Raw genomic sequence first — 17,687 nt, forward strand, 5'->3', positions numbered from 1 at the left:
ACGGGTGCTCGTGATATGTTGCTTGTTAATGAAGTTCATGCCTAAGAGAACATGAGGACGGTGCTCTGCGTCTAGGAGAGAAGGGCTGTGAGCCCAGTCCCGGCCACAGGAGCGTGAGGAAGGCAGAGGGGTTCTGGCGGACTCGTGGCTCTGCATGCCCGAAGCGTTCCCCAGCGTGTAGGCAGAGCCCTGGGGTGCGTGTGGGTCCTGTTTACCCAAAGGTTTGGGGGAAATAACACTTAAAGAGTATTAAAACAAATATGGTTGGTTGTTGGAGGAGAATGCAACATAGCTTAGTGGTCACAAGCAGGGTTCTGGAACCAGACTGGGTGCGTTTGAATCTGTCCCACCACTTATTTGCTTCGTGGTCCTGGGCGAGTTACATAACCTCTCAAAACCCCATTTCTCGCCTCTAAGATGGGAGCCTGGGACGCAGTGAGAGCCACGGCAGGCTCTTACCACAGTGCCATGCCCGTTACGAGTAAACAGCAAGGGATAATGTTATATATGATTGCTTGACATTTAAAATAAGACACAATTAAAATTTTATTCTTGCAGTGGCTTTGCCCCAGACTTGGCCTCCAGGACTGAATGTCCACTCTCCATACTTGAGATGGAAGAGTTAGAGAAGCACTGCCTTAAAAAAAAATCCAAAACAGTGCATACAGTTGGCTGGTGTGCATGTCTTCATGAATTTCCCCCCAGCCTTGCCTTAGTCTTGAGCTGCCAGAGTTGAGCTGTCCATAACAAAGGGATAAATTAGTGACTCTTGCTTTTAGTACCTGCTGTCTTAAAGTACCTAATTGAATAGCAGATGAAATCGAGAGAACCTGCAGGTTTGGATAAAGAATTGCCATTTAAGGAATGACAACACCTAGAAGAGCTTGTAACTTTTCACGTTCATTACTTCCTTTTATTCTCATAAGAGCCTGTTATTCATCAAGGTAGAAAGACTGTCAGGGTGTTTCTGTGACTTCTCCTGGGAATGGGATTGAAACACTTATCAGCCCTTCCTGCCTTGAGGTCTTCTCCATCCAGTGTTTTTCAGATGCAAGTCACTTTCCATGGGATTAAACTGACATGTTTTTCTAATGAAATGAAACAAAGAAAATTTCCGAGTGTGTCGCACATAATAAGCTTACATATCATGGCATAAAACTTTGGTTTTCGTTTGTGCCCTGTGCGCTGCTGTTAATTGTATTTCTTTCTGTGCATCTTAACCGTTTCAAAGCCGTTGTTTTGTACCCTCTTACGGGAATTTCACTTAACTTCGTTTCTGTTCAGTCATCTCCTTTGTCCTGTCCGTGGTTGAGTTTGCTTCAGGTCAACTAGTTAAAACAAATTACTGTGCTTGAAGTTGCTGATCGCTGTGAATTTAACTCTAACTTGTCCGGGTTACATAACGAGATCCATCAAAGGCTTTTTGCCCACCCCTCTTCAGTGGGAGGAGCTGATGGTTGAGCCGCACCTGCAGAGCTTGGTGGAATTGCAAGGCAGGTCCCTGAAAGCCAGTATTTCCTCAAGGCTGGGAGAGCCTCTTCACCGCTGGTTCTTGGAAGAAGCGTGCGGGGACTATTCTGCCCTCCCTCACATGGCCTTCTTTGTTCTCTGAGACCAGCAGGAGAGGCCTGGGAAACGTGACAGTAACTTGACAGAAAAGGGAGGGACGTGGCTTAGTGGAATGAGCAGAATTGAGGCTCCTGCAGAGTTTTCCGCTCCTGAGCTCTGTGTGTGTTGGGGGTCAGGGAGGCGCACGTGGAGGGAGTGGGGCTCCTTGGACAGGCCACTTAAGCCTGAACAGCGGCAGCGTTTCAGATGCGAGGTCCCGGGCCAGGCGCTTTTCTTTTGCAATCTCATGTAACCCTCACATTGTATTCTTCTCACTGTGTCATAGTGGCCTGACAAAATCCTGTCCTGGTTAAGTCTAACATCCCCCGACTCCATCCCCTGTACCTGCACCTGCGCGTTGGTGCCACCCCCCAACCGCCTTGCTCTAAGATCTGAGGCCTCTGACTGCAGGCTGGTGGTCACCCGTCGTGCTCTAATGCATCCATCCCGCTTGACTGCTGTTTCACAGCTTCTCTCTCTTCAGACTCCAGCACCTCCTCCCTCTTCCTGCCTCCCAAGCTGATGACCTTCTTCCCATTTCACTGAGAACCAGCAATAGCCCGGTGAGAACTTGCACAGACTCCCACCGTCACATTGGGCCCATCCAGGGCCAGCCCAGCTGGTGCTCCAGCTCCCCTGGGTGGCTCGCCAGCACTTCTTTTTCCTTCCTTCTCCTGATCCATTTTCCCCTGTAACACAAACATTCTATAAGTGCCTTAAAAAACAAACAAGTAGAACAAAACTCTTGTCCTCATATCCCCTTCTGATTCTGACCCTATTTTCATAGTGATGAAGATGATGATGTTGATGATGGATGATGATAGTTACATAGTAAATACTACGGACCAGGCATTATTCTCATATATCAGTTCCTTAAGGGATTATTATCCCCATTTTCCAGGTGAGAAATGTGAGGCACGGAAAGATTAAGGAACTTGCCCGAGGTCACCGGGCTGATAAATGGCAGGAGTGGGATTGCAGTGCAGACACTCAGCCCCCGAGTCCTGCCCTGAGAAGCGCTGCCGACTCGTGGTCTCCGTTCTCTAGCCTGCTCCCTGCCTCCCTGGGACCCCCTCAGATCTGGGCCCCCTCCCCACCTCGCCACCCCACCAAAACTCTCCCCTCAGGTCACCGATGACCTACACGTGACCAAGCCTGATGAGCGGCTCCTTCTTCCTGCAACACTTTCTGCACTTGCCTTCCAAGACATCTTACACTTCCAGTTTTCTTCCTTTCATACCTTTTTAGTCTCTTACTGGTTGCTCTTCAACTCTGCAAGTCCTAAACCTCAGAGCGCACTGGCCCCTCTCTGTCTGCGCTCGCTCCCCAGCCTGGCGGCTTGCATTGCTGACAGCTGCCACGCTCCTGTCTCCAGCCCAGCTCTCTCCCCACGCACAGCCTCACGCATCCAGCTGCCTGCTCAGTGTCTCCACTGGGGACAGCTAATCGCGTCTCAAACTTGACCCATCCCATTGTCCCCACACCCCTACGTGGCACCTCCATTCCTGCACTTCCTTGAGCCATAGAGCCTTTCATTGTTTTATCTTTTCACACTCCAGTTCCAATCTGCTGGTGAATCATGTTGGCTGTCCCCTCAACGTACCCGACCACTTTTCCCCACATCTGCCCCTCCCTGGGACCAAGCCACCATGTACCTCCTGAATAATTCACTCATGTCCTCACCGAGCTCCTGGCCTCAGCCCTTGCCCCCTGCAGTCAGTCGTCCAGCAGTGCTTTTCCTTAGCACAAGCAGAGCCCTCCGGTGGCCCCCATCTTGCACAGGTCACTTCCTCACCTCCTTTGAGTCTCTGGTCCGGTGTCACTTTCTCATGAAGCCTTCCTTGATTGATTTCTCTAAATTTGCAGCCTCTGTTCCCCCCACCTTTATTTTCTCTAAAACACATAGCATCATCTGACACATATTCTGTTCATTTGTTGGTTGCCTGTCTCCCACATTCCCTGTAAACTACCCAGCATGTCTCCCGACATATAGTTGATGCTCAAAAAATATTTAAATGCTAGGTAGTTTTATCCCTGTTTTACAGACAGAGTGATTGAAGGTCTAAGAGGTTAAGTTCCTTGCCCAGGGCCACAGACCCCAGAAGTGCCAGGATGGGGATTAAAACCCAGACGTGAGCTTAATTGCTCTGTCTGCTCTTTTTCTTGTGAAAAAGGACAATAATAGGTAAGACGAAGAGTTACCATGAGGAGGAAATGAATACTGCACAGGAAAGCACTTTGCAGGAATGTCACTTATCCAATTTATTGAGAACCCTAGCTTTTTATGTCTGTGTTATTCAGCAACCCACCCCAAAGTTCTTTTGTGTTCTCGGGTTTTTATTTAGGAGTAGCTGACACTGCCACCGCCAAATGGCATAGTTTCTTCTTCCTTCACCCTCGGTGAGAGAAGTATGTGCACGTGTTTGTGCCTGTTAGCTTCCGCCTGTGGCTCTGATCCTCCCGACGGGCCGGCCGGTCGAGAGCGCCCCGACCTCTGAGGCCGGTCGGCAGCGGGGCGCTGGAGCCCGCGTGCTGCCACTGCTCACGTCTGTGTTCCCGGGAAGGCGCTTGTGTGATCAGCTGGTGCCTAGCGGGTGTCGGGAGCCCCATCCCGCTCAGTTCTCCTGGCAGCCTGCCCACCCCCTGTCCCCGTCTCTGCGGCAGACAGAAGTGAGGTGATCACGGCCCGTTATGGCTAAACCCCAGGGACGTACAGTGACGTGAGCACACTCCATGAGCCACAGAGCTGCTGCTCTTGGCACGCAATTTTTAGGTTTCCCTGAACTCAGGGCAGCTTCCCTGGGCTCACGGCGTAGAGCATGGAGTGGTGCAGCCCTCCTGATGCTTCATGTTGATAATGACGCAGCCAAGAGAAGAGCTGGTGGAGATCTGCCCCACAGACACCCTTCTTACGTGTCATTTATTCGTTTGCGTTCCTGATTTTGCAGTAGGAGAAAAATGCAGCCATTTTCTCAGCGAGCATGTTACACCGCCTTTTCTGGAGACAGGAGAGCTGCAGGGCTGTGGAAAGGTGGACAGCGTGGAGGATGGGCGGGCAGTCTCTGGCCTCCATCCCTGGGAGTGGCCCTCCAGGCGGGCCGCCACCTGGGCCTGGTGTCTGTCCTCGCATTGCCTGTGTGGGGAGGAGCAGGTGCAGCCGACACAGTCTGCAGCCACTTAACGTTGTTGCCTGGACGTGCTGTTCTCAGCGGGCGCCCCTGCAGCAGCCTGGGACATCCTGGGGGCCTTCTTTCTGAGCAGCCTGGCCCACCAGGAGAGTTCAAGCAACCTGCAGTGCGTCTTTAAGCCCAGGACACCTGGGAGTCGGAGCAAGTAAGGAACAGGCTTTATCCGCTGCCACGTGAGACAGGCTCCTGCCCACACACCCTCCCTCCTTGTGTCCTCAGCCTCCAGAGCTGACGGGCAGGAACCCGCCATGGACTCTTGACCCTGTGTCCCGTCACCGCATGGGATGGCCCAGCTACCTGGAGGCAGCTGGGTTGGCTGGGAGGTAGACAGAGCTGGGTCTGAATCCCAGATGCACTCTGACTTACTACCTGGGCCCTTCTCTGAGCCTCAGTTCCCTTGTCTGAAAAATGGAATAAAAGCCGCAGTGCGGTTTACGTGTTTGTAGAGGGCTTTAGTGCGGTAGCCTGACAGGTAGTGAGCCTTCGGGATGTGATAGCTGCTGTTCTTAATTGTGGGCTGACCTGGAGGCACTGTCACTGTGGGGTCATGCAGAGAGGATGGGTGAGCTTTGGAATTAGGTCTGAGTTCAGATCCTCAGTCCATTCATTCACTCAATATTTAATGAGTGATTGTTATGGATTTTATACTAGGGTTGAGACTGTGCTGGTTTCCTAATGGTCTTTGATCTTGGGCAAGTCACCATACTTTTCTTTTTTTTTCATAAATTTATTTATTTTATTTATTTATTTTTGGCTGCGTTGGGTCTTTGTTGCTGCGTGCGGGCTTTCTCTAGTTGCGGCGAGCGGGGGCCACTCTTAGCTGTGGCGCGCGGGCTTCAGTAGTTGTGGCACGCGGGCTCTAGAGCACAGGCTCAGTAGTTGTGGTGCACGAGCTTCATTGCTCCGCGGCATGTGGGATCTTTCCGGAGCAGGGATCAAACCTGTGTTGCTTGCATTGGCAGGCGGATTCTTAACCACTATGCCACCAGGGAGGTCCCCATACTTTTCTGAATCTCATCTTTTTCAAGTAAAATGGGAGTGAGAATACCAATCTTGTGTTGAGAATGAAAGGAGCATTTCTAAGTGGTAGCTAACTGGTTTATTATTTTCTGCTATAACTTTTTCTCCTCTCCTGTAGAATTTTCTGCTGTAACTCTGTGCTTAGTAAGTAAGATGACTGCTTGTCCTCCAGCTTTGGTGTTCGACCCAGAGATGCTTGCTGATGAGAGAGGCATCCTGCTTGCTTGCTTATGTGAGAGGCATCCTGCCAGCCCAGGGCAATATTATTACTAGCAAGACACATTTGCTCCCAGAGGCGTGCTTAGTCCAGTGGGGACATCAGGGGCCCAGCCAGTTAGGCGGCGGCCACTGGTCAGTGCTGCAATAAAGGCATAAACCGAGTGCCGAGACGGCACTGAGGAGGGAGTGCTGAAGGCCAGGCACAGGGGTGACCAAGGATGAGTGTCTGTACCAGGAGGACGCTGGTGCATGGGGGAGGGCATGCAGCAGAGCTCCTGCACGGGCACGGGCATGGGATGTGAGCATGTGGGGTGGGCACTCAGGCGTGTTGGTAGCCATGGGTCATGTGAGGTATGATGAGGCTGGAGAGATCCATTAGGGCGGGGCTGTGAGGGCCCCGGAGTCCTCACCATTGTGAGTTGAGGCCGTGATGTGGGAAGCTTATCAGGGGGCTGAACCTGGTGCTTATTGCATGGGGCAGGCACAGCACTGCCCAGTTAAAGTGCCGTGTGAGCCACTCACGGAATTTAAAGTTTTTGAGTAGCCCACATTAAGACAGTAAAAAAAAAAAAAAAAAAAAGGTGAAATTAATTTAATAATACATTTTGTCGAACCCAGTATATCCAAAATGTTATCATTTCTTGTAATTAGTATGGAAGATTTTAATGAGACAGTTTATATTCTTTCTTTTGGTACGGAGCCTTCAAACTCTGGTGTGTATTTCACACTACAGCTCAGTTTGGACCACAGCCACATTTCCAGTGCTAGTAGCCATATGTGATGAGTGGCTGCCATACTGGGCAGTGCAGCATTAGCCTGTCTGGGATACGGGAGCTGGGGGTGGTCTCTGTGATTCTGAACCTTCCCTCAATTGCCCAAGCCAACCTTCTTCTCCCATCAAGCCTCTGGGAAGACCTGCCCAGCAGCAGACTGGTAACTGGTGGTTTTCAGCAGGGAAGAGAAAGAAACTGGGGGGTTCCATCATCCAGGGGTTATATGGTTCAAAACCAAAAAAAGGGCAGCATTCCCTGGTACCTCCCTCCGTACGTGCATCTGCACTGGAAAAAGCTCCCTGGAAAGGGAGTTACTCTGTACCATTTACTGAGCATCTGGTTTGGCCTGTTAATCAATACTTCAGATAATACTTCAGTCTTTCTCCTCCAATGACTCTACAAAGCAGGTTTTCTTATCCCGTTTTACAGAGGAGGAAAGTCAGGGCATGAGAGATTAAGTACATTGCCCAGGGTTGTATAACTAGACATGGCAGAGCTGAGGCTCAAACCTGGTTTCAAACCCACGTTCTTACCTCTGCTCCTGGCTGTTTCCCTAATAGGTTCTAAGGCTGTCATGTATGATTTCTAAGTAGGAAGAAATATACATAAGGATTTTAATAAGCGTGTGTGTGCACAATATATGTGTATGTATGTATGTATATATATATATATATATATATATATAAAAGACTGGAAAGCTCAGCCAAAAAATCATAAAATGATTCTATCTGAAAGGATGTGTTTCCCCTTCCTCTCTGCCCCCCTCCCGTCTGCCCACGCACACCGGGGACCGGTTGGAACATTCCAGTGCTGACCAGTTGCCATGGGCTTGTTGGTGGGGGAGGGGCATTGGTGGAACTCAAGTGTTTGTGAAGTTTCCGTTCCCTTGGTTAGGGGAGCTAGAGGCAGGGGGGTGGCCAGGTGGCAGTCATGGTCGGGTTGTAAAGCTGGAACTCGGCTAGTGGCTCCTCTATCCTGCCTGGGCTGCTTGCTGGGAAAGAGCCAGACTGCACCTTACGAGCTTCATCTCTGATTTCCTCTCTGCAAGGGGCTGGTGAGCAATGACGTGGCCCCAAAGTGGGTAAAGGGCCAGGAAGGTACGTGGGGAAGGCACCGGAGGATGGTTAGACTATTCAGGCTTCGGGGTCAGGCTGATGTGGGTTTGACTTTTGACTCTGCCACCCCTAATTTTGTGACAGTGGCAAGGCTTTGGACTCCTCATTTGTAGAACTGGAGTAATCATTTTAGCCAGGGCTCCTTCGTTGGAAGGTACAGAGACCCACTGCAGCCAGCTCAAGTTCAAAGAGATGTCTATCCTAAGATTCAGAAACAGGTCAGCATAACTCAGCTCAGGAGGCTGTATAGAGCTGGGCCTCGCAGGGGCTGTGCTGGAAACATAAGAGCAGAGTCCCCAGTCTCCAGCTCTCAGAATGCTGCCCTCGGCTCCTGTCTCCTCTCCCCAGCTTGGCTTCTTCCTCTGTTGTCTTCCGCACATGGCATCAGATGGCTTCCCCGGTGCCCCCATCTGCAGGATTTTCCAGCTTGTGTGCCTTCATGTTTCTTAGTTTAGATTTCTGAAATAGAGGCTGATTGGCGCACTCCACTGAAGTTCCTCCTGTCAGTTCTCCAAGTTGCCAGATCCAATGGCTGCTGCTTTATCTTCACTTTGTCTCGGTGGCGTTCTGAAGCAGCGCTCTTCTTGACTCTTGGTCCCTGGGACTCCACACTTCTCTTCTTCACTTGCCTCTTCTTCACAGGCTCCTTTGCTTGCCCTTCCCCTCCTGTTCTCTGACTGTCAGATGTTCAGGGCTCGGGCCTGGCCTTCTTCTCCACCTACCTTGTCCTTGGTGAGCTCACCTCATCGGTGGCTGATGACGTCCAAATATAGATCTTCAGCTCAGACCAAGCTCTTGACTCATGTCCTCAACCGCCTCCTTGATATTTCCATGGTGATGTCTAATAGGCATCCTCACACATGGATAGATGTGAACAGAGCCCTTAATGTCCTTTCTCAAATCCATCCCCCCTTCCTGCCATTCTCTCTCACCTCATAAGGCCAGATCACCATCCAGCCAGATGCTCAAGCTCCAAACCTTAGGTCCACCCGTTATTCTCTTTCCCTCATGCGCCATGTCTAATCTGTCATTAGGTACCCCCCAAATAAAAGCCCACTCCATCCTCCTCTCCATCACCACTGGCCCTCCCCACCAAGTCTGAGCCACCCCTGGCCCTCCCTGCCCTGCTCTAAGGGCCTCCCTTTTCATCTCCCTGGACCCCAGTCTCCACAGACTGGCCAGAGGAGCTTTTTTAAACTTGCACCTCCCCGTGTGAAGCCCTTCAGTGCCTCGTGCTGCTTTCGGAGTGAATCCCGGCTCCTCACCATGGCCCGCCAGCCTGTGGATGGCCTGGCCTCTGTGCCCTCTGCAGTTCCCCTCCTGCCACCCTTCTGGTTCCTTCCGCTCCCTCTGCCTGCGGCTCTTCCCCAGGCTTTGTCCTGCTGGGCCCTTTTCCCTCCCCTCAGTTGTCGTCTCAGCGGTGTTTTCCCTCCCTCCTCACCACTCTCTCTTCAGCCCCAGGGAGAGTGCCGGGCTGTGGTTTGCGGCCCACAGCACAGGTGAGTGGGATCAGGGAGGCCACCCACCGAGACCCCAGACTTCAGGCTGGCGTGTTCGTCCTTTAAATCCTGACCAGACCTGCACTGTCCCCAGTGACGAGGCCTTTTTTTAAGCCTTGGAGAGCTTCTGAATGCATCTCACAAATGTCAAGAGCTGGTCGTCACGGGGGCTGGTGCCTATGAATGTCCACCACACCTCTGTGGGAGGATGCAGGCAGCAGCCGAAGGAGCGGGGCTGGGGCCCTTGTTAACTCTGGGCCTCTGGTGCTGCCTGCCTGCGGCCAGTCCTCTGGGGGGGCCCTGTGAGGGGTCCTGTGGGAGAATCCTGTGAGGTGCCCTGCGAGGTGTCCTGTGGGAGAATCTTGTGATGGGCCCTGTGAGGGGTCCTGTGGGGGGCTGGGTGACGGGCCACAGTGGGATCCTCCTCTTTTCACAGGCCATTAGGTCCACAGGGAAATGGCTACAAATCAGAGTGCTGCCAATGGCCTGTCTCTTTTTAGACAATTTCGTGAAGCTGTGTCAGGGAGAGAACAGACCATGGCTCATAGCTTTGGACAAGGCATGCCATCCACTGCTCTGTTAGCTACTATTTACAGACCAGCTGACCGTGCACAAGACGTTCTTCCTCTTGCCCCTTGGTCTCCTCATCTCTGACTGGGGGTCACAAGCCTGCCCGTCTCCCCGCAGGCTGTTTGTTGGGTGGGCTTCAGGAGCGTCAGCTAACGTGGATCCGGTGCCTCCTCCGTGCCAGGTGCCGTGTTACCCGGATTCTTGTCTCATCCTCACCGCGGTCCTGCGGGCGGGGCACTGCCATTAGACCACCTCCCCGGGGACGGCTGAGGCTGGTGAGCTCCATGAGCTCTGACCAGGGCCCGAAGCGGGCAAGCGGTGGGGAGGGAGGAAGCGGCTGCGTCTGGCCGGCCGGCCTGTGCTGCCAGGTGTGGGCGGGCCGAGCACCGCGAGGAGTGTTTTCTTTTCAAATCCTCAGTCACTCCTTCTGAGAGAAGTTGTCCTCATTGTTCAGATGATGACACTGAGGCCTCCTGAAGCCCAAAGCCGTTCAGCCAGTAAGTTGCATGTCCTTAGTTTGAACCCAGGTCTGCCTGCAAGTTCTCTGAAAGATTTGAAAAGGAGAATTTTTTTTTTAAATTTACTTATTTATTTATTTATTTATGGCTGTGTTGGGTCTTCATTTCTGTGCGAGGGCTTTCTCTAGTTGTGGCGAGGGGGGGGCCACTCTTCATCGCGGTGTGCGGGCCTCTCACTGTCGCGGCCTCTCTTGTTGCGGAGCACAGGCTCCAGACGCGCAGGCTCAGTAGTTGTGGCTCATGGGCCCAGTTGCTCCGCGGCATGTGGGATCCTCCCAGACCAGGGCTCGAACCCATGTCCCCTGCATCGGCAGGCAGACTCTAAACCACTGCGCCACCAGGGAAGCCCATGAAAGGAGAATTTTTAAAGCCGGGGGTTCCTACACCTGTCAGGTCTTAAGGAAGTTAAGAGTGGCTATTTTCAAAAGCCTGATGGAAGGCGTAAATTTGCCTAAATGGGGCTCTCCAGAACTTTAATATTTGCTTTTGGCTGGCATCATGTCATTCCAGTGCAATAATTTCAGCCCTCTTGTACCAGGAGAAACTCCGCCTGATTATGGATAATAGGAAAAAAATTCCGGGGTCCAATCGGGGATGAGAGGAGTGGTGAGGTTAGGATCCCTCTACCAACAGGGAGATTCACACAAGGCTTTTCCCGCCTCGGAACCCACATTCCACGTCCTGCCTGCCACTTGACACGTTCACTTAGGTGTAAATGTCATCTTCCTCATCAGGGTGGTGACAGGCCACCCACTGTCCTGGGGCAAAACTGGGTACACAGGATCATGATACAAAAGTCTCTTTGTTAGAGGAATATTGGGGTACACTGCTCCTCTGCCTCAGAGAGTGCCTCTCTACCAGTCCTCCAGGATGTTATGAAGGGCATTTGTCTTTTTTATTTCCCTGCCCAGTATCCAGCCCCCCACTCCTTCACTGTGTTTAGAAACACTCCCCCTGCTTATAGAGGTTGGAAGGGTAGGCTGCGGGTATGTTGGGTCTCAGCTTGGCTGGTCACATGCACTTGGTGACACAGAGAAGCCAGGGCCCTGGAGAATTCATCCTGAAGGCAGTGACAGCAGCTCCGTCTGGTTTCCAGGGGCAGTAGTGGTGGCCTCAGTGCCCCCTGCACCAGCGGCAGTGTCCAGGTGATGATACAGCCTGAGGCCTCCTCCAGGCTCGTGGTGTGAGTGGGGCTCAGGTGATGGCTGCACAGCTCCTTGTCCTCTTTTTTGGGGATCCTGTGAGGTGCCAAAGGCCTCTGCGTTAACTCCATCTCAACTTGAATCAGCCAAAGTCTGTTACTGTTGTGTAAAGCTCAGAATCGGACTCGTATGGAGCTGTTGCTCTGTAGTTACCCACGGCCTTTGATTCATTCCCCAGGCCCCTGACAGCACCGCTTCACCACCTGAGCACCTCCACGGGGCACAGAATTTACAAGATCCTAGGCTGGACCGAAGGCTCAGCTGGTCTCTCTTTATCGTCTGTCTGACCCAGCTCTCCACTCCGCTTGCAACCCAGGGTGCACCCCTAGACCGTGGGCTCTGCGAGCACAGCCCCGAGTGTTCCACCTCTTCCTCAGCTCCTCGAGCAGAGCCTGGCACATAGGAGGTGCTCAGGAAGGTTTGGGTGGATGCGTAGAGGATCAAATGGAGATCAGAGAAGTCGGTGCCTCCGGGCTCTCTTCAGCCCCAGTGAGGCTGCCGCGGCCTGCAATCAGGCCCTGGGCTCCGGCAGGAAGGGAGCCACGGTCCTGGGATCTGCAGGCTGCCGGCGGTTCAGCGCTGGAGGTTAGCCGGGGAGATGGTGGGATTTAGAACAATGAAGTAAATAGGTGGGGCCTTGGAAGGGAGAAGGGTGCCCCCCTTTCCGCTGAGTGGAGGCGGCATAGTTAGTGCTTCCCAGTCCCTTCGTGTCATGAAAGCAGTCTTGTTCATCTGGTGCCCGGCGCCTGGCCAGCTGCCCCTGGAGCTGAGAGGCCCTGTCTCAGTGTGCCGGTTACCAGTGCACAGCACACCTGCAGAAGCGCTGACGGTGACAGAGCCCCAGGAACATCCTGCTTATCCCCACCACCCAGCACTCAGAGGGGCCACAAGACCTCTTCTGTCCTTAATCCTTGGGCTGCTAAGTTGCAGATACTCTTCCTGGTTTAGCGTTTGCCTTTGACTTTGCAAGTCCTTTTCCTTTCACTCTGTTCATTCTTTTTTTTTTTAATAGCTACTTTATTTATTTATTTATTTTTAGCTGTGTTGGGTCTTTGTTTCGTGCGAGGGCTTTCTCTAGTTGTGGCAAGCGAGGGCCACTCTTCATCGCAGTGCGCAGGCCTCTCACTGTCGCGGCCTCTCTTGTTGCGGAGCACAGGCTCCAGACGCGCAGGCTCAGTAATTGTGGCTCACAGGCCCAGTTGCTCTGCGGCATGTGGGATCTTCCCAGACCAGGGCTCGAACCCGTGTCCCCTGCATTAAGCAGGCAGATTCTCAACCACTGTGCCACCAGGGAAGCTCCACTCCGTTCATTCTTGATCATGGTTCTCTCTACAGGAGATTCTGCACCTTGACCAGAGGAGCGTGACCCTTCCTTCCTTCAAATCCCTCTCCGGACGCACCCTCCTAGCATTCCCTAGGAAAGATGCGGCAGCTCAAGGGGAAGCCCAAGAAGGAGACGTCCAAGGATAAGAAGGAGCGGAAGCAGGCCATGCAGGAGGCCCGGCAGCAGATCACCACGGTGGTGCTGCCCACGCTGGCTGTGGTCGTGCTGCTGATCGTGGTGTTTGTGTACGTGGCCACGCGCCCCGCCATCACCGAGTGAGGGACCTCCCCCCCACCCCGAGAGGAGGCGCGGGAGGGGAGAGCAGAAGAAGAATGGCTTTCATCCGCAGAGATCTTCCTGATGCTGAGCTCTGAGCCAGAGTACCCTGTCTTCTCTGGTCTGTGACTTGATTAAAGTTTCTCCACTTTTTTTGGGAGGGAATAGGGAACGCTTTATCAGTGAACGTGCCATACACCTTATGGTCCACTTCATGTGCCTTTCAGACTTCAAAGCCTGTGTGTGTGTGTGTGTGTGTGTGTGTGTGTGTGTTTTTCTCGCCTACAATCGATATGTAGCTCCACCTGGTGAGAGGAGGCATCTCTGGGTCGTGGATCAGTTGGAATCAGTGCTCACCCCATCCCCTTTGCTTTGAACATGACTCTTTCCTACACATGTTCATGATTTCCAAAGGGACTGTATTTCTTCTCTGTGCTTCATGTGATTTGAAATATGTCGACTCAAAAGTGAAATATTTATTTTTTGAATAAAGGAGATAATAGCCTTAAACTGGATGTTTATCTTGTTTTGCCAGGAGGTGGCCTTGCTCTCCCGAGAGCCCAGGAGGGTGCTGTCTATGCGGGCCCCCTGGCTGGGAAGTATGTCCCCCTCGCCTCCAGTCCTCTGGGCTTTCTCCATCTCCCCCTTCACTCCCTGCTGTGAATCACTTCCGGTAAAATTGTGGTTTTTGACTGGCTCATTTTAAGATTGAGAGACTCTTGAGAGGGCCAGAAAGGATGCATAAATTGGTCTGTTTCAGCAAAAATAAGAGTTCTAATTGGAATGAGACCACAACTGCTTTTGACACCAGTTAGCAAACAGCAACACAGACGTGGTCCTGGAGGTAAAGGTCAGGCTTGGTTCTGTTCCTGCAGAAAGGGTACACATTGTCAACAGTCCAGCTGAGTTTTGGATGCAAATTGGCTGTGCTGGAAGGGTTGCTTCGTTGTATTTTAGGGCATCGTTAGCCGTCCTGGTGGCTGGTGGAGTGGACCCTTTTTGGAAGTCAGATTCATGGTAACTGCTCTGAGGGTGTCTGTTCCTCTGTCACTGCTGATTAGGGGGAGATTTGTAGGGAGACAAGTGCTTGTCTAATCTCGGTGGCTGCATGACTCGCTCACTGATTGCACAGGCGTGTTCTGGGGGCGTGGAGCGTGTTGGAGTGAGTCTCTAAGAAGACGAAGCAGCTGCTGGAAGGAAGGGCTCCAGCGGAAGCTCGGATGCTGGGCTGGGCAGGGCCGACGGAGCTCTGCGGGCCTGCGAGGGAGACCCCGTGCTGCCTCAAGCTCACTCCAGTGCCTGTGGCCCTGGAAGGAGATTGGCTAAAACATTTATCAAATGCAGAGGCTGCTAGCATCAAGTTCCTCTTAGGTTTCCGTTTTCCTCCCCCTCATTTGGTTCTCTGAGGAGCTTTAGTGCTTGTTGGTCTGAGAAAGCCTGGAGCCTGCTGCCCCCAGGACGGCTCATTGGGGTGGAGGAGGGGGCGGGGCTTCTGCGCCATCCCTGCTCTTCACGATGGCCACTTAGCCACGAAATGCAGAGTTCTGCCCCCTCCCTCCCCAAGGACAGCCTGTGTGAGGACAGCCTGTCCGCTCCAGAAGCAAGAGCCCAGGCTGTGCTGGGTCCTGGCCTCATCTGTGTTCAGTTCCCAGCCTACCCCTCAGAGCTGTGGATTTCCCAAACCCCCGGAGCTCAGTTTCCCCATCTGTAATAGGCGGTCCAGGCACTTTTAGGGAAGTGGGCCTCTAGGGGAAACAAGGCTTTTAGAGCCAACCTGACTTTTTATGCAGGATTTGCTGCCAGAACCCCTCTGAGTCCACTTCCTCCTGTGAAAATGGAGGCTATCTTGCCTCATAGGATTGTTGGGAGAAATCAATTGAAATAATACATTTGTGATGCCAAGTCTAGCACCTGGGACGTAGTAGTTACTCTATAGTAATTTCTAGCGTTTGACATGTATACCTGTAATACAGGTAATGTATACATGCACATATTTTCCATGTATTAACTCATTTATTTCTCATATAGCCCTAGGAGTAGGTACTGTTAGTGCTCAGTTTTACCGCTGAGGAAACTGAGGTGGGCCAAAGGACTTGTTGATGGCATACCACTAGTCAGCGGAGGAACCCAGGTTTGTTTATCTTAATGCTTTTGTTATGGGAAGTTTAGCACATACACAAAAATAGAACAGTAATTCGATATACCTCACGTACACCTCGACCAGCTTCGGCAAACCGCAGCACATGGCCACTCTTGCTCACCCATCTCCACTGCGCCTCACACCCAGACACCTTCCTGTGCACACGCACACCGGATTATTCTGCAGCAGAACAGGAGATGGGATTTAAACCCAGGCAGTCTGGCTCCAGAGTCCGTGCTCTTCATTATGAAGACCTGTTACCTCTTAATAAACACTGATTTCCCCCTCTCCACTCTCCCAGCCTAAAGTAAGCTTTCCTGCCCAGGTGTGTGAACAGCCCTCACTTGCCCACAGCTGCCGTGAACAACCTTAGACGCCATCTTTGGACCAACAGGCCGTGATTTAGCTTTACCCGCTGAGTGTCTGACACCCTGCTCAATCTCTCACCCTGTAGCAATCAAGGAGAAATACCTGTTTCGTGGGCTCCTTATAAAAGCATCTCAGTATTCGTGCTTAGGACGTTTCGGGTGTGATGTGAAAAGAGCATGGGGTTTGGGAAGCAGAGACGTGTGTGAATCTTCACCCTGCCACTTTCTAACCAGATGACCTCAGTCAGGTCCCGTGACCTGAGCTGTAGTTGCCCCACATCTGTCAGGTAAGGTTCACTTTCACTATGTAGAGGATGTTGGGAGGATAAATGGAAATTAAAAAGGGGCGTGACCTTGTTCCTAGGACATTGTAGATGCTCAATAAATAGCCATTCCCTGTTTGTCAGTGCGTTCAAACCTCACAGGACAGGCATGAAGGCCAGCCTCCCAGGGCGTCACTTGCCAGACTGACACAAGACCTCACACTGGATGATAGATCCTTGAGGTGCTTCTGGCCCTTATTTTCACCCACTGTTTTTCTTTTTGTTGTCCATAGGGAAGGCCTGGAGGAGTTGCACTGGATTTTCAGGTGAAGGCAATTACCAGGCAGGCTTGGTGAAAGCAGGCTGAAAATGGACTTCTGAAAGTTAACACAACTTTGATGTGAGCCCCCTCCTGGCAGGAACGAGGTGCCAATTTACTGTGGACTTGCTGGGTGGAATTGAACAATTCTCAGGGTAAATGGTACTCTCATGTGGAGGCACCGGGTAATGATTTGAGACACCAGCTTCCAAATTATGCTCAGTTATTCAGTGGCTTCAAGGCAAAACCGAGTGATTTATTAGGAGTTTCACAGAAAGTCATGCTGGGGTTCTGCAGCAGGATCTGGGGCTCTTGGCTTTCGGAGTCCTCATTTCAAAGCCTAACATTTCTCGAAGAGCAAATTCCAAAAGAGGAATCAGATTAGAAACAGGAATAGAAACCATTGTCATTGGTTTGAAAGGCGTCACTTGTTGTGTTTTAAGAGAATCATACCAAGATGTATTTGTGTATCTGCTGGTTCTAAAGCCACCAGCTTTAACTCCTTCTCAGTCGGTTCAAAGGCAGAGCAGCACACGCCCGTCTTTCCTTCCTGCATCCTTCATGAGGTAACAGGAAGGAAACCTGTAGCCAGACTCATCTGTAAATTGGAGATGGTTTTTAACACCTGCCTCAGGTTTGTTTAGGAAGATTAAAGAGATGATTGTCCTTCCCTTTTCCCCAAAAGGATCTTACATCATTATTTACTTGCTAGAGGTAGAAAAAGAAGGAAATCAATTATGGCTCTTGGATTTCGTTTTGGAAGTCTGCCATCACATATATGTGTGTGTATGTATTTGTGTGTGTGCATATACATGAATATATTTATCTTTTATAGCTCCGTGTTGAAAATGCCCCACATGCTCTGTCACCTGAAGATGTCTGCCTTACTTTGAATGCAATGTTTTTTTCGGGAACCACCTTTAATTCTGTGTTCTCTACAACAGCGGTCCCCAACCTTTTTGGCACCAGGGACTGGTTTCGTGGAAGACAATTTTTCCGTGGAGGGGGGATGGCGGGGATGGTTCAGGGGGTAATGCGAGCGATGGGGAGCGGCAGGTGAAGCTTTGCTCGCGCACCTGCCGCTCACCTCCTGCTGTGCGGCCCGGTTCCTAACAGGCCGCGGACCGGTAGCGGTCTGAGGCCCGGGGCTTGGGGACCCCTGCTCGACAACATTTGCCACGGACTTGCTTAAGCATTAAAAATCAGATACAGAATCTTTGGATCAAGGAAATATATGAGTACCTTCCTCAGCCCTTCCAGAACATCTGTACTAGGATTGGGTAGG

The 17,687-nt window shown here is 51.8% G+C and overlaps 1 protein-coding gene across 1 annotated transcript in view; it reads left to right on the forward strand.

Annotated features, from left to right (window-relative positions):
* SMCO4 (single-pass membrane protein with coiled-coil domains 4) overlaps positions 1–13,822 on the forward strand; it is a 70,786-nt gene extending 56,964 nt beyond the window's left edge. The window contains exon 3 of the mRNA XM_068555199.1: positions 13,048–13,822. Within this exon, the coding sequence (XP_068411300.1) occupies positions 13,136–13,315 (180 nt within the window). The 5' untranslated portion in view covers positions 13,048–13,135 and the 3' untranslated portion in view covers positions 13,316–13,822. The remainder of the gene's footprint in view (positions 1–13,047) is intronic.
* Positions 13,823–17,687: the final 3,865 nt, after the last annotated feature.

This window comes from Eschrichtius robustus, chromosome 11 (genome assembly GCF_028021215.1).
Source record: "Eschrichtius robustus isolate mEscRob2 chromosome 11, mEscRob2.pri, whole genome shotgun sequence".
NCBI classification, from domain to species: domain Eukaryota; kingdom Metazoa; phylum Chordata; class Mammalia; order Artiodactyla; family Eschrichtiidae; genus Eschrichtius; species Eschrichtius robustus.